Source organism: Zootoca vivipara, chromosome 3 (genome assembly GCF_965207765.1).
Source record: "Zootoca vivipara chromosome 3, rZooViv2.hap1.1, whole genome shotgun sequence".
In the NCBI taxonomy this organism is placed as follows: domain Eukaryota; kingdom Metazoa; phylum Chordata; class Lepidosauria; order Squamata; family Lacertidae; genus Zootoca; species Zootoca vivipara.
Genome location: NC_142586.1, coordinates 130,477 through 154,256, shown reverse-complemented (window position 1 = coordinate 154,256; position 23,780 = coordinate 130,477). Strand labels below are relative to the sequence as shown.

The 23,780-nt window shown below is 45.0% G+C and overlaps 1 protein-coding gene across 2 annotated transcripts in view; it reads left to right on the top strand.

Moving 5' to 3' along the window:
* The first annotated feature begins 125 nt into the window (after window positions 1-125).
* LOC118082627 (cytochrome P450 2K1-like) overlaps window positions 126-23,780 on the top strand; it is a 28,085-nt gene continuing 4,430 nt past the window's right edge. For both annotated transcript variants that reach the window (XM_060272283.2, XM_060272284.2), the window contains exons 1-6: window positions 126-648; window positions 5,041-5,203; window positions 6,112-6,261; window positions 6,622-6,782; window positions 7,313-7,486; window positions 15,936-16,083. In XM_060272283.2, the coding sequence (XP_060128266.1) occupies window positions 466-648; window positions 5,041-5,203; window positions 6,112-6,261; window positions 6,622-6,782; window positions 7,313-7,486; window positions 15,936-16,083 (979 nt within the window). In that variant the 5' untranslated portion in view covers window positions 126-465. The remainder of the gene's footprint in view (window positions 649-5,040; window positions 5,204-6,111; window positions 6,262-6,621; window positions 6,783-7,312; window positions 7,487-15,935; window positions 16,084-23,780) is intronic.

Sequence of the window (23,780 nt, the reverse complement as noted above, 5' to 3'; positions counted from 1 at the left end):
AGAAAGTTCTGGAAATTCTGGAAACTTTCAAACTAAATGCAGTTGTCTCTAATTAAAGTTGAATAATTTCATCTGCAAATGATTTTACAATGTTGCTCTCTACTCCCAGTGTAACAGATTAATTTATACATCATCTGGGTGACAGGTCTGCAGCCAGGTTCAAGAGAGTTTGAATTTGTTCTTGAAAGCATTAGTTTCTGCAAGTAAGCACCATCCCCTTGAGTAACATTAAACTGAAAGACAAATCATCCAATGTACAGCTTTGAATAGTTGTGGAGAGAAAAAAAGTCAGAGGGCCAAGCTGGGACACTTTCCATTTTACTGGATGGTTTAATGATTTGCTCGAAACAGTACCTAGCATAATATATATGCTGCTCACTGCAGTTGCAAGACATTGTCCTTGACCAAACTGCACTGTAGGTTTCATTATAACCACTGTAACAAAAAATTGCTTGCTGAAACAAAATGGATTGGGCAGAGCCGGTTCCAGCATTGTTCATTTTTATCCTCATGATTACCTTTGTTTTGAAACTGGGTACTTTGTGGAACAAGAGCTCCCAAAATCTTCCACCAGGACCGAGGCCTTTACCTCTCATTGGGAATCTCCACATCATGGATCTGAAGAGGCCTTACAGAACCATGTTAAAGGTAAAGCTTCAATTTCTTCCCATGGCAAGTCTAAAGGGTACCGGGGCAGCCCAGCCAGATTAGCGGGGTATAAAATTATTATTATTATTATTATTATTATTATTATTATTATTATTCATTTTGTTCTTTTAGAACCTATAAATCTCATCTCCCCTTTGTGTGTTGCAGAACCTCCTCTTATCATTCCCAATAAATAGTCATAGGACCTAGTTGCATTTTATGACAGGTAATTTAACAAGGTGTCTGGGGGTGTCTGGTGTCGAATCCTGTTTGACTCTGCCTCCATTTTCAAGGATGCAAAAGTGCCGGTGTAAACCTTGCCTAGCCCAGCCTCCTCCTTCAGCCTATCTTTCTAAACTAGATTTGAGAGATGCCATTAAAGGTGTAATCACTTTTATCCTTACAACTGCCTATTTTGTTCTGGTTTTCTGAGCATTCCTAGTAAATATTTGTGCTGCTGCAACTGAATAATAATAATAAATTAATAATAATTTATTATTTATACCCTGCCCATCTGGCTTGGTTCCCCTGGCCACTCCGAGTGGCTCCTAACAGATTAAACCACTGAGCCTAGGGCTTGGTGATCAGAAGGTCGGCGGTTCGAATCCCTGTGACGGGGTGAGCTCCCGTTGCTTGGTCCCAGCTCCTGCCAACCTAGCAGTTTGAAAGCACGTCAAAAATGCAAGTAGATAAATAGGAACCGCTACAGCGGGAAGGTAAACAGCATTTCCATGTGCTGCTCTGGTTTGCCAGAAGCGGCTTTGTCATGCTGGCCACATTACCTGGAAGCTATACGCTGGCTCCCTCGGCCAATAATGCGAGATGAGTGCGCAACCCCATAGTCGGTCACGACTGGACCTAATGGTCAGGGGTCCCTTTACCTTTACCTATTTTATTTATATTTATTCTTTATTTATTTAATAAAATTTCTTTTTAAAAACCTGCAAAGCGGTTTACCAAAAAAAAAAAAAAAAACCACAGCAGTAAAATGAAGAAAAATTAACAACCCTACTTTAAAAAATGCAAAAGCTAAAATATTAAAACAGAATAAAATTACTTCAACTTCCTAAGCATCTGGGTATTCTTGCCTAAACAAGAATGCTTTTAGTAGGTGCCTGGAAAGAGTCTAGCAAAAGCACGTACTTTATTACGATAGGCTGGGAGTTCCAAAGTGCATAGTAAACAATGCAGTACAGATATTGTCAGGAACCTGTAGTAGTGCTTGAAACTACTGAAGGGGAGGTTTTATTTCATCATCAGCATTTTTAATTTGTATACCGTCTTTCTATCTTACAACACTCAAGGCAATTTACAAACTGAAGAAACAAAAAATGTACATCTTATAACAATCTAATGCAATACAAAAATGTGATAATAAAACATACTTTTTTGATATAGGTTACCTATTTTAAAGTTAACATTCAACAATCATTAGAATAGTATTACATAATAATAATGTTGTTGTTTAGTCGTTCAGTTGTGTTCGACTCTTCGTGACCCCATGGACCAGAGCACGCCAGGCACTCCTGTCTTCCACTGCCTCCCGCAGTTTGGTCAAACTCATGTTCGTAGCTTCGATGTCCAACCATCTCATCCTCTGTCGTCCTTAAATATTAATAATAATAACATATAAAAGTTAAACAGAAATCCACTCAGCAGTTATAATAATTAATTTCTAAACTATAATTATAAAACAATGGTAAGACACAGTACATAAAATAATACAATACAAACTGAGAAGCAGAGACTAGAGGGTGGGGCAAGGCAGGTGCAAAGAGGCCTTGCCTGATGGAGTCTCTCCCCCCCTCCCCTCCCCTCCCTTATTGTGATTTCACCATGCTCTGTATTATCTGAAAAGGAAAACATTTATTTAAAAAGCAGGACTGCACAGCAGCAATCTACTTGCCTGCGAGTCTCATCATGATCAGTGGGACTTATTCCTGAGCCGACGGTGCATCAGATTGGCTGCAATCCTATGCACTCCTTGAATCCAACTTGTACCTAAAAATCTTCACAAACCTGCACCAGAAAATTGTAGAGGTGGAAGGGACCCCTGAGGGTCATCTAGCCAACCCCCTGGGGCAATGCAGGAATTTCAACTACTAGACCATCCCTGACCGACCGATGACCATCAGTCTTCTGGTTTTCCCCTCAGCCAGGACACACAACAACGGAGACTGGAGGTGGGGGGGAGATAAATTTTGATGTGGGAGAGAGAATGAGGCTGTTTTGTCAGGTGTGCACAGGCACAGCTTGAAGACTTTACACAGAGAGGAACCCCATGTAATGTAACAGGCAGGAAGCCAGCTCAGATAGAGAGAAAGACATTGGGGGAGGACAGGACAAAAGAATACCAAAGTCTGTCCATTTTATCCTCTTTGGGATGGTGGCGCTAGGGCTCTGGGATGCTGCCAGAGCTCTGGCACCACCCTCCCAAAAATATTTACTTACCTTCAATGTATTGTTACCACTGTTATTTTATAGTACATATAATTTTTAAATTAAACACTTTCTCTAAAATTAAAATGGCAGAAGTAATCAGTAGCATAGCTATCAAAGGAAAGGCGAGAGAATGCTGCCTAATTGAGTTGTTAAGTGTCATGTTGTTAAGTGAAGCTAAACCCCCACTGCAGCCTTAACAGAGGAAATGAGGCACATTCATTTTATGTTACACGGATAAGATCATTTTAGTATGGTAACCACATCCTGAGAATGGAGGCTAGCACTTGAGCAATTTCTACAAAGGTTGGTGGTAAATTTCATCCCCAAAATTACTGCAACATTTTCTTCAGAAGACATTTCTGTATCACTGTATCACTGAAAGCGTGTGTGTGTGTGTGTTTGTGCATGTGCATGCACACACGCGTGCACACACACACACACATTTTGTGCATAATTTGAATTACTTGAAGGCCACTCTGAGAATCTGTATAAATACTTGGTCATTAAAAATAACATCAAACAAATGTCAACACACAATGAAAAATGTGCACAAAAGCATGGTTTTATAAACTTTGTCACCAGCCTTGGGGAGGGGCGTAGGAATGTACAGTTGGCTGTACATAGCCTCGAGATGGGAGACTGAAAGGGCTTTAAAAAATTAAAAATAAAAGTCTTGTGTCTAGAAATATTTTTCTGCAAAAGCATCAGACTGCTTGTCAAAAGTATGAACTTCATTAATTGACCCTATTTAAAAGAATTAAAGAAATGGGAGTGCCTGACCACCTTATCTGTCTCCTGAGAAATCTCTATGTGAGATAAGAAGCAACAGTTAGAACTGGGTATGGAACAACTGATTGGTTCAAAATTGGGAAAGGAGTATGACAAGGCTGAATATTGTATCCGTGCTTATTCAACTTATATGCAGAATATATCGTGCAAAAGGCTGGACTGGATGAATTCCAAGCTGGTATTAAGATTGCCGGAAGAAATATCAACAGCCTCAGATATGCAGATGACACAAATTTGAAGGCAGAAAGTGAGGAGGAATTAACCTCTTAATGAGGGTGAAAGAGGAGAGTGCAAAATATGGTCTGAAGCTCAACATAAAAAAAAAAGGATTAGGGCCACTGGTCCCATCACGTCCTGGCAAACAGAAGGGCAAGAAATGGAGGCAGTGACAGATTTTACCTTCTTGAGCTCCATGATCATGGCAGATGGTGACAGCAGTCACGAAATTAAAAGACGCTTGCTTATTGGGAGAAAAACGGTTGATGCTTTTGAATTGATGCTTTTGAATTGTGCTGCTGGAGGAGACTTTTGAAAATCCCATGGACTCCAAGAAGATCAAACCTATCCATTCTGAAGGAAATCAACCCTGAGTGCTCACTGGAAGGACAGATCCTGAAGTTGAGGCTCCAATACTTTAGAATTGATCCCATCCAACTTCACTAGACAGGACTCCAGCACTCTCCTGCCCTGGCCCTGCTCCCACAGTGGAGTCTACTGAACTGGGTGAAAGGGCTGAGCTGCTGTATCATGAGTCCAGCAACTGTTGCTGCTACAGCTATTAGAAACAAATGTCTTGTGGCATAGACAATGCTCTTTAACTTTATCATTATGTTATTTGGATTCTGTTTTGCATGGTGATTTGAAAAGATACGAAAAGGGAATTCATTCCACAAAATTACTATTCTTAAGTCATATGTTTTCAGCTCGGTCCAAGGCACAATAATATGGAAGAAATTCCTACCGAGTTCAATAGTAGTTATTGAAAAAAACTGAACAGTCAAACTGTTCTACTAGATTCTGTGGAATGTATAAAATAGTCTTTACTCTTAGGTAAAAGTGCAAGCTAATGCAGTCTTGGTTCTGTCAGAGATGATTCACAATTATATATTCTTTGGGTATACCAGAACTCTGTTTCTCACTTTTTCTTCTCTTTAATTGCAGTTGTCAAAGCAATATGGCTCTGTCTTCAGCATGCAAATGGGACCTCGGAAAACTGTGGTGTTGACAGGATATGAGACAGTAAAGGAGGCTCTGGTTAATCAGGCAGACGCATTTGCAGACAGACCCATCGTTCCAATGTTTCAAGAGCTTTCACAAGGCTTTGGTGAGGAACTTCCCTTTCTATTGGAACTGCTAATGCTTGCAAACAGTCACTGGTCCCACCAGGTGAACACAATCCGTTCCCAAGAAATGGTTCGTAAGATGAGTGTTTGCAAAGCAAGTTAGCAACATCTATTGTTTCCTGTGGGAAAATCCTTGTGAATTTTTCAACCAATCTTAGTGCCATTGACATTGACAGAGTATCTGCAGGCATTAGGCTGAGAATGTGTCACAAAAAGTGTCGCCTGTGGATTTCTGCAGCTTAAATGTTAAAATGTGTAGAGCAGGCAGACTTTTTTTTGGTCTTGACTTTCAGTAGATCAGTGGGGCTCTGTTGAAGAAACAAAAATGGAGACCATTTAAAGGAAAACTCTTCTCATAATTCATATTGTAGAGCTGGGGGTCAATGGGACAGGAGAATGTAATAATTGTCACATGTGAATTGTGAATAATAGTCACATGGAAAAGTAATGCCACACACCATTTTCTGGCCCAGCCTATACAGAGAGGAAACAGGAAGGAGGCATAATATCTGCCCGTGGAACACAAAGTTCTGCTGGGACCCCTGACCATAGCTGCCAAGTTATCCCTTTTTTTCAGGGATTTTCCATTATGCTGAATAGGCTTCCTCGCGAGAAAAGGGAAAACTTGGCAGCTATGCCCCTGACATGCACAAACCCACCCTCTATTCTACACTTTGCAACACAGAATATTCATCAATGTGTTCTTAGGTCATGCTCTGATGGCACATCTGCGAGCTACTTTGTCAAAGCTCAGAAGTCTGAGTCTGAATGGGAGAATAGCTGGGATCCATTCTCAGTTCCATGGAAGAAATGCAGAATATAATTTATTGATTTTTTATTTTTTTACAATGGCCATGCAGACATGAAGCCTTTCCTCCTTCCTCTTCAGGTGTAACTCTGTCTAATGGTGGAAACTGGAAAGTGATGCGGCGGTTTGCTTTAAGCACATTACGGGACTACGGAATGGGAAAGAGGACCATAGAGGATAGAATTGTTGAGGAATGCAGTGTCCTGATAAAGAAATTTGAATCCTACGAAGGTGGGTTGCTGTTTTCCTCTGGTGCATAGCTACACTTCCATAGTTTAAAGGTGCCAAGAGTACTGTGTTACATATTCCTAACTTCCAGAAGTACGGATCCCAAGCTTCCCTGCAATTGGTCTGTTCCTGTAATGTGCAGATTGTACTGCAATAACTCCTGTGACTTCCAAGCATTTCTTAGCCCAGCTATGGCCACATCCAGCAGTAATTAGGATAAGTTTCTTTGATAAATGAGGTCTACACATAGGTAAGCTACCAGTAGAGACGTAAGGCAAGAAAGAGCAGATTTAAAAACAATGCCCTTTCCATACTTGGAATTTCATCAGAATATTTTTGCTTAACTGTCATATTTATGTATAGGAAACCCATTTGAGACCACCACAATTATGAATGCAGCTGTTGCCAATATTATAGTGGCCATACTACTAGACAAGCGATTTGATTATGAAGATCCCACATTCATAAGACTTCTGAAGTTGATCAATGAAAATATCCGGCTTTTCGGAAGCTCTTCAGTCACGGTAACCTATTTTTCCCAATTAAAACAAGCAAACAGTTGATTTTAAAAGCAGTGTATGCAAAGTGGGCAAGGCAACCTGTTTATTGTATATTGTTCAGGATTCACTACAAAACACAGACTACTGATATCTTGAGAAACCTGGTGGTGATTCAAAATATTTAGAAAACTCACACGGCACAGTCATCCCATAACTATAACAAAGTCTCTTTTGCACACACCCTTTCTGGCCTCACTGCCATCGGGACTCAAGGAAGAACAAGTGATGGTTGGTTCCATGATGGCTCAGAAGGGGCGTCCAAGGGCAGATCTCCCTCTCTGAAGGCAAACCTCCAGAGGAGAACCGTCATAGCCTATTATCCCGGGGCTGCACATAAATTATGCTATGCCGTGGTACACCATACTCCATTCCAAATACCATTCAATTGCTTTGTTTTGTATTTGGGCAGCCACGCTTTGAGAAACCCAGCTGACGGAACTGTATTGAGCTTTCCTAATGTCTCTTTTTCTTTTTTCCCATTTTTATCCTTTCAGCTGTATAATATGTTTCCTGCTCTTGGTTTTCTTTTGGGGGCTCATAAGACTGTCCTTCGCAACAGAGATGAGCTGTTTGCCTTCATAAATGCCACCTTCATAAAACACCTCAGAGATTTGGATGAAAATGACCAGAGGAGCTTTATTGACTCATTTCTTATCCAGCAGCAAGAGGTAATGGAGTCTTTTAAGTTGGACCACAATAAACGTTGACATTTTCCATTCGTATTTGCAAGTGAATGCTTCAGAAGGGACCAACCTGGCATACTTCCCTCCATTTCCCAATAGTCAGCCATTGTTAATGTGTTACAGAAGTTGCCTCTGCAGGGGCAAAGGTTGCATGCTCACCAGCATTTCTGGAAAAAAAATCCCTGATCAAGAACACATGCAGTTATAGATCATTATGCTGTGATGAGAGGTAATCAAGTCATAAATATTGGTTGCCAGATCCCCTTTTGATACAAGGTGGGATGGGATAGAACCTCATGTGCTCAGAAGAAGGCGTTCTTCACACCGGAGGAGATAGGAGACTTTGAGGGTGGAGAGGTGTGACGACCCTGGTCCCACTCTGCCTTACTATCACTGCGACACAGGAATCCAAAGGGGAAAACACCCACCCTCTGGTCCTGCCGCCTCAAAAATAAACCCCTTTTACTAATGGGTTTCTAAGTAAGGAGAGCCTTCCAGCCTGCGTGACCTGGTACCTTAAGAAACTCTAGGCTGTCCCCCCAGGAATAACCTCTTGCCTCCAGTAAAGGGTCTCCCTCAGTCGGATTCCCCCACTGTAGAAGTTTGCCCTATGCACTCTGGCAACTTCTTGGCACCTCCGGTTACCCTCCTATAAAGGCACGCACCTGCTTCTTAGTTTTGGGAGCCGGCCAGCTTCTGATGGCTTCCACTTTGTTAGTATCTGGCCTGATCACTCCCCCTCCGAGAACATGGCCTAAGTATTTAACCTGTCTTTTCCCCATCTGACACTTAGCCGCTTTTACTGTTAAACCTGCCGCTTTTATCCTCTGGAAAACCACACTTAGGTGTTGTAAGTGATCTCTCCACGATGGGCTAAATACCGCTATGTCGTCAATGTAAGCAAGGGCGAACGTTTGCAGACCCCTTAGCATCCTATCGATGAGTCGCTGGAACGTGGCTGCCGCGTTCTTTAATCCAAAAGGCAACACTTTAAATTCAAACAACCCATCTCTAGTGATGAAAGCGGTTTTGGGCTTGTCTAAGGGATCCATTTCCACTTGCCAGTACCCTTTTGTTAAGTCAAGTGTAGATATATAATTCGCTTTTCCTATGGTCTCAACCAAGTCGTCCACCCGTGGCATGGGGTAAACGTCCGGCACGGTCACCTGGTTCAACTTTCTGAAGTCTACACAGGGACGAAAGGTATTGTCTGGCTTCCTGACCAAGAGCAGGGGCGATGACCAGGGGCTGTAAGAGGGCTCAATCAATCCCAGTGCAAGCATCTCCCTGATCTCTGAAGAGACCAAGTCGGCGTGCTCCCCCGTCACTCTGTAAGGAGGGGTAGCTATGGGTCTTGCTTCCCCCGTATCTATTTTATGAGTTGCTAGGCTGGTCCTCCCTGGGATGTTTGAGAAGATCTGAGCAAACTGAGCAAGGACTAATTTTAACTGCTCCTTTTGCTCTGGGGTCAGACTTTCATCGAATGACACCTCTGCTAGAGTTGTGCCCTTACTTAGCTCTCCCCATCCAGTTAAATGAATTCCTTGGGTCACCTTCCCCTTTACTTGCAACACCAACTTATTTCTGTCAAAATAAGGCTTAAGTAAATTTACATGAAAATTCTTACATCGGTTCCCTTCCCCATCTAACTCTACCAAATAGTTCACCGCCGATATCCTCTCGACCACTTTGAAGGGACCGTCCCACGACATCTCCAACTTCTTTCGACGTCTTGTTCTTAACACGAGCACACTGTCACCAGGCTGGAAAGATCTGTCTCTTGCGTGTGCATCATACCACTGCTTCTGTCGACGCTGTGCCTGCTGCAAGTTGTGAGCAGCTTGCTCCCGTAGCTCTTGAAGGTCGCTCTGCAGCTCCTGTAGATACGTCACAACATCAGGGCTGTCGATCTGCTCCTCCCCTGACCACGCTGCTTTCATCAAGTCTAGGGGTCCTCGTGGCTGTCGTCCAAATAGGAGTTCAAAAGGACTGAACCCTGTGCTCTCCTGCGGCACTTCGCGATAACCAAATAGGAAGTGTTGCAGCCTCTCATCCCAGTCGTTAGGATGATTGATGGAATAGGTTTTTAGCATCCGGCTCAGTGTTGAGTTAAATTTCTCCGTCAAGCCATTCGACTGTGGATGATAAGCCGTAGTTTTAACATGCTTAATCCCACAAAGAGTTAAAAGCTCTTCCATGGTCTTGGACGTGAAGGATGTCCCTAAATCTGTTATAATTTCCTTGGGGAATCCCAGCCTTAAGAACACCGACATGAGGGCTTTTGCTACAGTCTTTGAGTCAATGTCCTTTAGAGGTATTGCTTCTGGATAGCGCGTAGCATAATCCACTAGGCATAAAATAAACTTATTCCCCCTTTTAGTAACTCTGGAGATAGGCCCGAGGATGTCCACTCCTACTCTGGAAAAGGGCTCAGTAATTACGGGAATAGACTGTAACAAGCCTCGCGTTTTGTCCGCTCTTTTGCCTGCTTTTTGGCAGATCACACAGGACTTGCAATACTCTTTGATATCTTTGCCCATCCCAGGCCAGTAAAATCTTGCTTGGATTCTATCACTAGTCTTCCTAATGCCTAGATGCGCTGCTGAGGGTGCGTCGTGTGCCATTTGTAGCACTTGCAACCGGTAAGTTCTTGGCAACACTAACTGTTTCTTCCTTTCCCAAACAGCAGCAGTTTTCCTCCTCCTAGAAATTCTATACAATCTTCCCTCAATGGTGGTAAATAAGCAGGGGTTCTCCACAGTTACTTCTGCAGTAGGACTTTGTGCTTTACCCCACAGCTCTTTTATAGTTTCATCCTCTTTTTGATCACTCAAGAATTGGGCACCGTGCTCCTGGACCACTGGCACGCTAATCAGCCCTTCATCCTCACCAGGATCTATGTGTGGCTCTATAACTGCAGGAGGATTACTCTCAGTGACTTGAGACTGTGACCTAGTTATCACTTGAATACGGTGCTTCTGACTAGCTAGGTCATTCCCTATTAAAAAGGGTACCTCCAATTCATTTAGGATTCCTACTCTCCACTTGCCACAAAATCCTTTGTAGGTAATATCAACTTCAGCTAATGGTACTTCAAAATGTGGGCCCCATATGCCTTTTAAACTATAGGACTGACCCTTGAGGTACTGCTCCTTTGGAACAAATTGTGATTTGACCAGTGAGACTTCTGCTCCTGTGTCCCTCAAACCTAAAAAAGACTGACCATTTAATTCAATTGGCTCCATGTAATCTTGGTTGCACTCCTGCTCAGCCCTCCAGACCTGTAAGACCTTAGAAGTAGTCTCAGCTGGACTGTCTGATTTCTCTGAGTCTTCTGTCTGAGGCGAGCTATTTTCCTGAGACTGCATTACCAGTTTTACTTGTTTAGCTGCAGAAGGTGTAGTTTGCGACTTAACCAGCAGGGGGCACCTGGCACGTACATGGCCCTCACGATTACAAAAAAAACAAGTGATTTTCTTTGACCCTATCTTATCAGAAACTGATTCCCTGACAGGAAAATTTTCTTGCCTGTCTTTATTTTCTCTGTTTCTCCATGGATTACCCTTCTGTGAGTGTTTTGGGAATGCTATTTCATTGAAATCTCCTTGTAGTTCATCTAAGACCTCTGCAACCCGTGCCACAGTTTTCAGTTTTTTATCCCTCAAGAACCAACGTAAATTGCTAGGGATTTGCTTAAAAAATTGTTCTAAACAAATTAATCGTTTTAACTCATCAAAGTCCTTCACTCCACTCCCTTGAATCCATCTGTCAAGTAATTTATCTAAGCGGCTAGCTAGTTGGGCATAAGTCTCTTTATGTTCCTTTTTTGCCTCACGAAAAGCCTTTCTGCTTTGTTCAGCCGTGAGTCCACATCGAACCCTGACCCTTTGCTTAAATACTTGGTAACTTGACAGCTCTTCTTCCCTCAGGTCAGCATAAATTTCACTTAGTATCCCACAAATTTGAGGTCTTAAATAAAGCATCCAGTTCTCCTCAGGTATTTGAAATTCCACACAAACGCGTTCGAAGGTAAATAGAAACGATTCGACATTATCGTCTTTTCCAAATTTGGGGAACCTTTTTAAATTAATTGCGATACTATCATTATTAACTGGGCTACTAGTTAATTCTGATCGCAAACGTATCTCTTCAAGCTTCATTCTGTCCTGTTCTAATTGAACCCTTAACCTCTCGGACTGCATTCTCTCCTCAAATGCCATCTTTTCCCTCTCAGCTTCAATTCTAGCTTTTTCCCTCTCATTTTCAGATGCTATCTTTTCCCTCTCAGCTTCAATTCTGGCTTTTTCTCTCTCACTTTCAATTCTAGCTTTTTCCCTCTCCCTTTCACTTTCAATTCTGGCCATCTCAATTCGTAGTTTCATAAGTTCTACCTGAGAATCTGGGCTTCCCTCAGCCCCTTCCGTTCTTTCATCTCCTTTTGCCTCTCTGGGTTTTCTTACGTGAGTCATTTTCCTCACAGGAAAATCCTGACAGACTCAAACCAAACTAGGCGCGTGAGCTTTTAATTTCGATCACGACGCTGCCACCAAAAATGTGACGACCCTGGTCCCACTCTGCCTTACTATCACTGCGACACAGGAATCCAGAGGGGAAAACACCCACCCTCTTCTCCTGCCGCCTCAAAAAAAATAAACCCCTTTTCCTAATGGGTTTCAAAGTAAGGAGAGCCTTCCAGCCTGCGTGACCTGGCACCTTAAGAAACTCTAGGCTGTCCCCCAGGAATAACCTCTTGCCTCCAGTAAAGGGTCTCCCTCAGTTGGATTCCCCCACTGTAGAAGTTTGCCCTAGGCACTCTGGCAACTTCTTGGCACCTCAGGTTACCCTTCTAAGCCTCCTCCGTGTAACTTCAGGACACAAACCACCACCTCCCTGCCTGAGGTGAGTTTGGCCCTCTCTTGAGTCACCACGGCTGTGAGTCCTGGTACCTCGCTGGAAAAATACAGACGGACCTCTTGTTGGCAAAAACAGAGATGAAGTTTTATTGTGTTAAAAACATAAGTGATTCTTTAACGTGTCATTTATTAATTAGCTTTGTTCCAGTTGTACAAAATAAACTCAGTCAAACATTTAACTTTAAGTTGTCCTAGCCTCTTCACTGTCTTCTAACAAGCCACCTCATAACACCACACCACACCTTCCTCCCTCTCCCTCCTAACTGACCAAAACCGACCCTCCCTCCTTTTTTAAACCTGGCACAGTCCCGCCCCCATCAGAGTTCTATGCCAGTCAGGCTGGAGGTGGGTTAACTCTTTGCCAGCCGGGCAGAAATAAACATTTTAAAAGTGCTTCAATTTGTCACAAGAGGCATCTCACAGCAAGGAAAAAAGATTGGCCCATGCACTGCGAAATCACCTTTAAATTAGGGCTTCAGTTCTTTTAACCGTTACTATGATTGGAAATGAATACAGCTGTATGAAGGGATGAAATAAATAAAAGGAGCTCTTGTGAAGCCCGAAGAGATTGATGGAATTATGATTAAAGATGTTAAAAGATGATTGGAGGTGGCAGAGATCGGATTTAGAAGGTGAGATTCTAGTTAACAAATTGAAATGAACAAACAGGCAGAAAAAGCCCCTCACCTCATAGGTTTGAAAAATGACTGGAAGAAATTGCAAAAAGAGAGAGAGAATCGTTTCCTTTTTCTTAAACCAAAGTGAAGCATGACCAACTAGAAATGAGACTGGAATGTGGCACTGAGTATGATTTAATGAAGATACAATATGCAAATAAGTGTGGGCAATTATACTTTTAAGATTTGTTGGAACCCCTGAAGTTTGTGTAACGAAGATTCTATTGGTGATAACCACCAAGGTTTTTTTTGTTCTATTAAATCCTTATATCTTCCCCACACTCTCATTAATGATTTCCTAATTATGTGGTCATAAAATCCATTATGTACTTTCCCTTTCCCATACCATAAGTATATGTGCCATCCATATCTATTGTTGTGTCCGTCCAAATCAATTGCTTCTTCCATTTCCAGTTTTATCCAGTCCCTAATCCAAACTAAGCAATGCATGCAGTCTCGTAATATAATTTAATATCTGGGAGGGCGAAGCCTCCTTTTTCTTTTGTATCTGTAAGTATCTTATGTTTAATCCTTGGCCTTTTGCCCCCCCCCCCCCCGACAAATTTGGAAATATCCTTTTGCCATCTTTTGAGGCAATCATCCTTAACCATTACTGGGACTGTCTCCCAGGCTATTTTAGACACGTGATGAGATCAACAACTAAAGAGCTATATTTTTACTTTGTGAGCTGAATTAGGTGAACCCAAGAGACCTGAGAGTAACGATCAAAAAATATCATCTAGCAGAATGAGAAAAGGCTGGATATTAATACAACTAGAAGTTATTCTGGAATGCAAAATCTGAATATTTTGAATAATAGTTATATACATAATTGGCAGACCGAGATGCAGAAGACTCCCTTTCCTCCTTTGCTTTATTTATTCCTCCTTTGCTTTATTTGTTTTTTTAGCTTGTTTTTTTGTGACTTTTAATCATTGTTAGTTATTAGTTCTCTGTCAGTTCTATCTATATGTATGTTTTCTTTTTAAAGTTCCATATTTTGGATGAATGATGATACCTGCAGGAAAGTGATGGACCAAAGATGAAAGGATCTGTGTGAGATGCAGAGAGGATCCCTCAGGGTGGGAAGCTGAGGAAAGAGGTGGGAACTGGGAGGGTGCACTCTACTGGGTCTGAAATAAGGGTTAAGGTATAAGTGATAAAGTGCTTAGAATTATTATCTCTCCCCCTACATTTTCTTTTCTCTTTTAAAAAATTAACTTCTTTTTGGGTGAATTTAAATAGTGAAAAACACCCTACTGCTGGTTGGTGTCATACAGCAACTATTGAATCAACAATTGGAAGAATTTAGAGAGGAGATACATTAAATTGTTGATAAAACTGGATTGGACCAGAAAGGTTACAGAGTACTTGGGGAAAATACTGATGGAGGATTGCCAGAACAGGAGAACGGAATGGTAAAGTGGGAGGCAATAGATTATGAAATCGAGAGGACATCCACGCAGGTGCCTGGAGGGGTGAAACAGCCAAAAGGCAGAGTTATGATGTTGAGGGAGGGGAAGGAAACCCTGTACAGAAGAAATCTCCTGAGCTGGCATAGATACAGTTCAGAAAGAAAGGCCTCTGCGTACAATTTGGACTGAAATTAGAGGGGAAAGCTATTGAGCCTCTGGCAACATTCTTGGAAATAGAAGAGGAAATGAAAGCCATATAAAGAAAAAGGATGGGAAACCATAGCCAACAGGAGATGGGATTGGAAGATGATGTAATGAAATACAGTATAATGAAAGCGTCAGGTGAGCCTCCCTGGGGAGAGCTTTTATCCTCCTCCCTCTTAACCACCACAGTTAAGATTCTTCCCTTTTCTAATTCCTCTCTTCACTCCCCTCTGGCTCCCAGCGGGACAGGCAGCTATTACAACCAGCGACTCTATGGGTGTTACTCTTCCTGTTGGAAAGTGTGGCGGAAGGGAGTTGCAATTTGCAAAATATGGAGGGCACCACATTGTCTATCTCAGTTTAATGAACCAGTTCCAGATTAATATGTGGTTTTCCTGTGTCATTTTGCCATTTTAGACTATGACTAAATACATTAAAGATGTTATGAGATGTCCAACTGAGAACCATTCAGCAGAAAACAACACTTTATGTTAACATTCTTTTCAGATCTCCACAAGTGTTCACCAGAAATGCTGCCTTCCATGTATGCAATCATATAATATTGTTGCATGTTTGTGGGGTCAGTCTGCATGATGCTTGTGTACGTTCCAGCTTGTGGGGATCTTGTACCCAGTAAGGGTTCATTCTAATGGAGGAATTTATTGTTGAATCTGTCAGACAAGTTTCTTTGTGAGATGAGGGCGATATACATGTCACCGAAATACTGCCACTAGTTCCTTTGTCTAAACCTTTGTCAACCTGGTCCCTATCGCCCACTAGTGGGCATTTCAGGATTCTAGGTGGGTGGTAGGGCACAAGCTGAATCCCCCTTCCATCGAGCACTGGTGGGCGGAAAGGAAATTTTACCATCAAGAAAGATGCATTAGTGGTTGGTAGGTATAAAAAGGTTGACTGCTGGTCTAAACAGCAGGTCTTAGCTGGTAGATGGAGAACAACAGCTGTGACTATGGAGAAGCAAGTCGTTTTGGGGTGTTGATGCTGAGCCCCTCCATCTTATGCTTGGGTTGTATATATGTGTAAATAAACCCTATATTATCATGATGGCATAGTCTGGAAGACCTGGAATCTCTCTCTGCTCAGTGATTGGGGTGATGTGCAATGATACTTTGGATCATCGGGTCCTGTCAGGTATTCATTTTTATCTTTGCACATGAAATTTTCTCACTCTATTCATTCTAACCAATTCATACTCTTTGCAACCCAGGAGAAGAAGAAGAACAGGACAAATGCATTTTTCCACAACGGAAACTTAACAGTTATTGTGGCCAACTTATTTGCTGCTGGCATGGAGACCATTTCTACCACACTGCGCTGGGGACTGTTACTAATGATGAAATATCCTGAAATTCAGAGTGAGTGATTTTAATTGGGTTGGCTCCCATTAATCTGAAATAGTTTAATTCCAGTTATATGTAACTATTAAAGAGAGAAAATATTTATAATGTTCAATCATGTTTAACATTTAAACCTGAACTTGCTTTTCCCTCTTTCTGTGGTTCTTTACATTTCGTTTCATCTTTCTGCATACTCCATATTATCTCAACATATTCTTTTAGATATATATTCTCATATATATTCCATATATATATTGAAACTGCAGGTTTTTACATTAATCCTTCCAATGTCTTAGTATGTTTACAGTTTGTTTGCAAATACTCAATAAACCATTTCCATTCCTTTCTTTTTTTAAAAAAAAAATGGTTATCTTGATACAGTATATTATTCTCATGGTAAGTTTCGCCATTTCTGCGTAGTCCATTAATTTCCGTTTCCATCCTTCTCTTGTCGAGACCTCTTCTTCCTTCCATTTTTGGGCAAATTACATTCTTGCAGCTGTGCTCGCATACATAAATAAATTTCTATACTGCTTAGGTAGTTCTGATTTCAAAATTCCCATAAGAAAAGCTTCTGGATTTTTAAACATCTTAAAAAAAATTTTCAGCTCATTATATATCATTTTCCAGTAAACTTTAACCTTCTTACTAGACCACCACATATGAAAAAGGTACTTTCTTTCTCTTTACGTTTCCAGCACATATTCAATTTGGGTTTATACATTTGATCCAATCTATTAGGTTACTGCCCCGGCGGGAAGGTAAACGGCGTTTCCGTGCGCTGCTCTGGTTTGCCAGAAGCGGCTTAGTCATTCTGGCCACATGACCCAGAATCTGTATGCCAGCTTCCTTGGTCAATAAAGTGAGATGAGCGCCGCAACCCCAGAGTCGTCCGCAACTGGACCCAACGGTCAGGGGTCCTGTGAGGGACAAGGGATACAGGGAAGTCCCTCCCATCTTAAGTTCCAGCCCATCACCAAGCGCTGGAGAGAGTAAGGAGAGCTCTGCCTCCAGCGGAGAGTCAGGAAGTGGTGTCCGAGGCTCAGGCAGGGTTGTGGAGCCCATGCCTCAGGTGGGACAGGAAGTTGGACGCACGGGGGGGAGGCCAATCCCCCCAACTCCCGAATTGCGACGCAAACGTAGGGGGAAGAGGTTGGGTCTGCCAAAGTTGTGGTGCTGGAAGAAAACGCGCCAATCGCCATTCGGGAGTTCTGACACCTCACCTTAAGGATGCATTTTTACTGCTCTGAACACTGTAAATAATCAGCACTTAATAAAAGCCTTAAAAGACCATGCTGGAGTCGTTACTCTAGAGTAGCCATACCAGGCCCTCTGACAGCAACTCCCGAATCTTTTTTGGCTACTTTGGAGTGCAGCGATGAGCGCTCAAGAGGCTGAGCATTGGAGGCTGGAGGCTGAAGCAGCGAAGCAGGAGCTACAGACCCTCACAGCGCACGCACAGCAGCAATTGCATGCCGCTCAGGAGGAAGCGCGAGGGGCGCAGGAGGAGCTGAACAAGCTGGTGGACCAGGTGAGGACAAAAGAGGAGACTGAGAAACAGCTAAGGGTGATGGTATTAGACCTGCAGAAAAAGTTGGAAGAGGAGAAAGCCGCTAGAGGTGGGGGGGCACCCCAGCCGCAGCTAGTCCAAGTGAGAAGGGGACAGAGCCTAGTCACCAAGTTCAGCGGAGACCCGAGGGAGTACCTCGGATTCGAGACTGAGATAAATTATGCGCTGGAATTGCATGCAGCAGAATTCCCAGATGACGCGCACAGAGTCTACTTTATCATAGAGCATTTGACGGGGGCCGCCCGGGAATGGGTAAGACCGCTCATCGCGCAAAAAAATCCTTGCATGAAGAACGCAACTTTATTTCTAGAAGCTTTAAAATTAATGTACGCTAGCGACAGTGAAATGGAGGCCACTAAACAGGAGCTTCATGACCTAACACAAGGAAAATCGACAGTTAGAGACTACTGGGCGAAATTCACCATGCTGGTGCACAAACTGGGGTGGGATCTGAACAGTGAGCCAGTGAAATCAGCCTTCTACCTAGGTTTGCATGCAGACGTTAAGGATGAGCTGGCAAGAGGTCCTAGACCGCAGACTATGGATCAGCTCAGCAAAGCGGCGCTAGCGGTGGGGGTGAGGCAGGAATCCAGATGGTATGACAAACAAGCGACGCGCGCAGCAAAACCTTGGTTCCCACGCTCTCAGGACAGACCACATCACCAAAACCCACCCCAGGGACCGCCCCCAGACCCGCCCAGACCAAGCCCAGAGCCGGAACCGATGGAGATCGGGGGAGCGCGCGCGCGGGCTTTTCAAACCCCGGCGGCGCCAAAACGCAAGGAGGGAAGAGGAGGGAATTGCTTTCTCTGCAACTCCCCCCGGCATCGCGTCAGAGACTGCCCTCATCGTAGGGAGTGGCAAGGAAAGGCGGGAACGGTTGTACCTTCCCCCACTGACGTAGCACCACAGCAGGGAAACGAGACAGCCTGGCTGCAGGAGACAAGGGGCAGCAGCCAGGCACAGTCAGCAGTGAACAGCCCCAGCCCGCCCACCCGCACAGAGAGGAGCAGAGCCAGCCCACCCCTCCCAGAGCAGGAGTGGTTCTAGAAGTCACGCTGACGCTCCCAAATGGCTACCCCCTGTCAGTCCTCGCCTTAATTGACAGTGGGGCATCTGCCAACTTCTTCTCGAGAAACTTTGCAGAAGAGCACCAAATCCAACTTCTGCAGCTGGATTTTCCCCTGCATGTGGCCACCATTGATGGCAGAGAGTTGCTGGGAGGGGCCATCACTCATCAAACCCCCCCCATGAGAATGACGGTGGGAAGGCACTCAGAGACACTGGCTTTCAACGTCACGACCATCTCAGACCCCCCCATCGTTTTGGGAATGAGCTGGCTGGCGCGCCACGACCCTTCCATAAGTTGGCACCAGAGATGCATCACGTTTGGGTCGGACTTTTGTCTGGAACATTGCATGCAGCACCAACCAGGGGAGGGGCCTCCGATAGCCACGGTGGCCACCATGCACGTCAAAGGGGGTGAGGCGATACCCAAGCCGTACTGGGACCTGCAGGAGGTCTTCAGCGAAGCGGAGTCCGACCACCTACCCCCACACAGGCCTTTTGACTGCCAGATCAACCTGGTGCCAGGGGCAACTATACCCCCAGCCAAGCTGTACGCCATGTCAGACCAGGAACTGGAGGATCTGCGCGCTTTCATCGACAAGAACCTCAAGCGGGGGTTCATCAGAGAAAGCAAGGCAGCAGGGGGCAGCCCGGTCTTCTGGGTGGACAAGAAAGACACGCAACAGCGCCGCCTGGTGGTGGATTTTAGACGGCTGAATTCGGTGACAGAGCCAGTGGCTTTCCCCATGCCCAGAGTGGATGATCTCCTGACAGCGGCACGCAGGGGCAAGATTTTCACCAAGCTAGACCTGAGGGGGGCGTACAACTTGATCAGGATCCGGAAGGCGATGAATGGAAGACCACGATGTTCACGCCTCTGGGCTCTTTTGAATATCTGGTGATGCCCTTCGGGTTGCAAGGGGGCTCAGCCTGCTTCCAGGCCTTCATGCACCACGTCCTGGGGTCCCTCCTCTTCAAGAACTGCCTGGTCTTTCTGGATGACATCCTTATCTATTCCAATGACCCAGTGCAGCATGTGAAGGATGTCAGGGAGGTGTTGCAGCGCCTGAAGGACAACCACCTGTATGTGAAGCTGGAGAAGTGCAAGTTTCACACCAAGGAGGTGGACTTCTTGGGCTACAAGCTGTCAGACAAGGGACTGGCAATGGACAAGGACAAGGTGCAGACCATCCTGGACTGGCACAGCCCCAGGACGCGCAAAGATGCCCAACGACTACTAGGCTTCGCTAACTTCTACAGGAAGTTCATCCAGAACTTCTCTCGGGTCACGGCTCCCATCACCGACTGCCTGAGAGGCAAGCAGAAGTTCAGGTGGACACCAGAGGCACAAGCAGCGTTCGAAAGCCTCAAGAGGGTGTTCGCGTCAGACCAGCACCTGTTCCACGTGGTGCAGGATGCGCCCCTACGCCTGGAGACAGATGCTTCTGATAAAGCTGTGGGAGCGATTCTGTTGCAACTGGACGCCAACAGAGAGTGGAGACCCTGTGCCTTCTTCTCCAGGAAGCTGACCCAGCCTGAACGCAACTACACAGTGTTTGATAGGGAACTTCTCGCGATCCACGCGGCGTTCCAGCACTGGCGACACTTCCTGGTGGGCGCCAAGCACCCCATCCAGGTGTGCACAGACCACAAGAACCTGGAGTTCTGGAGAACGGCCAGGGTGCTCAACCAGCGGCAGATACGGTGGGCAGAGTTCTTCTCGAACTTCAACTTCTCCATCCACTACATCCCGGGGGAGCAGAACGTCAGGGCGGATGCCCTCTCCCGCAAGCCAGAGTACATGGAGGAGGAGTTGCCACCAGCACCCAGGCACGTTTTCCCCCCATCTGCATGGTCATGCGGTGCAGCAGTGGTGAGCGAGGCAGAACTCACAGCACTGACGGCAGCGGATGAATTTGCCACCCGCATCTTCAGAGACCTGAGAGGGGGGAGGGAGCAGGCCAAAGACTTTGAGGAGAAGAGGGGTTTGCTTTTTTACAGGGGAGCCCTGTACCTCCCGACCAAACAGCTGAGAGGTAAGGTTCTCAAGCAGATGCACGACAACCCAACGGCGGGTCATTTCGGAAGGGACAAAACCACTCACCTAGTCATGAGACACTTCTGGTGGCCAGGGGTGCGGGAGGATGTTCGGGATTATGTCAGGGGATGTGACACCTGCCAGCGAGCAAAGGTGGTCAGAGCGCCACCAGCAGGTTTGCTGGAGCCATTAGCCACACCGCACAGGCCGTGGGAAGTAGTGTCCATGGACTTCATCACAGACCTGCCGTCGTCCAGGGGCAAGACCGCAGTGTTGGTGGTGGTGGACCTCATGTCCAAAATGTGCCACTTTATACCGTGTGCCAGGGCGGTCTCGGCAGAAGAGACGGCCAAACTGTTTGTGGACCACGTATTCCGACTGCATGGATTGCCTTTAAGAGTTATTTCGGATCGTGGCCGCCAATTTGTTTCCAGGTTCTGGCGACGGCTCATGAACCTCCTGCAGGTGGAGGTCAGCTTGTCGACGGCTCGGCACCCGCAGACCAATGGACAGGCGGAGCGGGTCAACGCCATTCTGCAGCAGTACCTGAGATGTTACGTCAGCCAGAGGCAAACGGACTGGGTGGATCGCCTGCCACTGGCAGAATTTGCCTACAACAATGCGGTGCACGTCTCCACAGGGGTGTCGCCCTTTAAGGCCAACTATGGGCGCGACCTCAGATCTTTCCCGGAGAGGGAGGGGGAGGAGGAGGAAGAGGGCCCACAGGCCGAGGAGTGGGCAGAGGACCTGGAGACGGTGCACCAACAGCTCAGAGAACACTTGGAGAGGGCCAAGGAAGCGTATAAGAAGGGGGCAGATCGCCACAGGCGGCCGGGAGAGGTCATAAGGGTGGGGGACAAGGTTTGGTTATCCTCGGAAGGTCTTCCCACCAGGGGGCGATGCAGAAAGTGAGCACACAGGAGGCTGGGCCCCTTCACGGTCACGCAACAGGTCAACCCGGTAGCCTTCAGGCTAGCACTGCCGGAGGACATGAGAGTGCACCCAGTGTTTCATAGATCACTGCTGTCGCCGTACAGGGAAAGTACCAGGTTCAGGGACAGCGATCAGCCTCCAGAGGGAGGGGGGGAGACGGGAAACGCCCGACAGCTCAATGAGGCAACTGAGATTTTAGACTCAAGGAGAGGGGTGAGAGGACTGGAGTACCTGATAGCATGGGAGGACACTCCGCCATCCCACAATGAGTGGATACCGGCCACGGAAGTACCTGAGGAATTTTTAGTGGAAGAATTCCACGCCCTGTTCCCCCACAGGCCCAAGCCCTGGCACATGGAAAGGGAGGGAGAGGGGGAGGAGCAGGAGGAAGGGATAGCAGGCAGCAGCTCCCCATGGAGATGGGAAGCGGAATTTGAGGACACGGAAGAAGAGGTGTGGGTTTCACCGAGGTCAACGACGTCAGAGGCAGGAGAGGACTGGCAGAACATTTTTACTCCCACCAGCTCTGATGCCACTGACTTCTTGGGATTTCCGTCTTCTCAGGGGGAAGGAGAGAGATCGCAGGATTGGGGGGAAATTTTCACACCCACAGGCTCGGATGCCACAGACTTCTTGGGATTTCACTCGTCCCCAGCAAGCAGAGAGCCACTGGGGAGGAGGAGAGAGGAGCCTGGGAGGGGGGTGGATGTGAGGGACAAGGGATACAGGGAAGTCCCTCCCATCTTAAGTTCCAGCCCATCACCAAGCGCTGGAGAGAGTAAGGAGAGCTCTGCCTCCAGCGGAGAGTCAGGAAGTGGTGTCCGAGGCTCAGGCAGGGTTGTGGAGCCCATGCCTCAGGTGGGACAGGAAGTTGGACGCACGGGGGGGAGGCCAATCCCCCCAACTCCCGAATTGCGACGCAAACGTAGGGGGAAGAGGTTGGGTCTGCCAAAGTTGTGGTGCTGGAAGAAAACGCGCCAATCGCCATTCGGGAGTTCTGACACCTCACCTTAAGGATGCATTTTTACTGCTCTGAACACTGTAAATAATCAGCACTTAATAAAAGCCTTAAAAGACCATGCTGGAGTCGTTACTCTAGAGTAGCCATACCAGGCCCTCTGACAGGTCCCTTTACCTTTACCTTTACCATCTATATAACATTTTCATATACCGGTAGTTTTCTCTTAAACTATAACATTCTGTAAATTTTATATCCACATTCGATAAACTTTCTATATTATTACCAATACCTATTGCCCAGTGTATCATTGAAGATTTCACTTGTTCGTCCTTTGTCTCCCATTCCAATAACATCTTATACTTTTTATATATCACTTTAACATTACAGTTTAACAGGTCTCTTTCTAGTTGTGATGTTTGTTCCCCAACCCCATGCTTCATATTCTTTTTAAATACCGGTAGTTCATTCAAATGATATTGTAACCATGTTGTTAACATCTCTGATAAACCCTTATTTTAATTTAAATTATCCACCTTCTCCACTTAAATTTCTATGTTGCCCAATTTTCCATCATATTTTTCTTTTTCATGGCTATGGCTTCCAAAGGTGAAAGCCATAGTGTTATTTTGGTCTCCAACAGGTTTTTATACTTATCCCATATTCTATACATTCTTTTCCTGATTATATGGTTTGCATTTTTAAAATTAATTTTTATTGAATTTCTGTTTTATAATATTTAATATTATGATTATATGGTTTGTAAAACCTTTATGTACTTTCACCTTTTCATACCACAAATAAGTGTGCCAACCAAAAATGATATCATGACCTTCCAAATCTAAAATATGTGGATTCTTCAATAACAACCATTCCTTCAACCAGCACAGACAAGGTGCTTCATAGTATTATCTTTTAATACAGTTTTCAACCCATAAGCTAATATGCAAACAGATTAGAATATTTATTCAACAACGAAATAGGTCGATAGCTCTTAACCAGCTCTGGCTCTCTATCTTGCTTATGAATCAAAGTTATGTATTCACTCTTCCAGGATTTGGCTAACTTTCCTGTATTCAAAGACTTATTCATAATATCTTTTAAAGGTTGTATTAAGTAATCCTGCAACTTTTAATATCATATTGCTG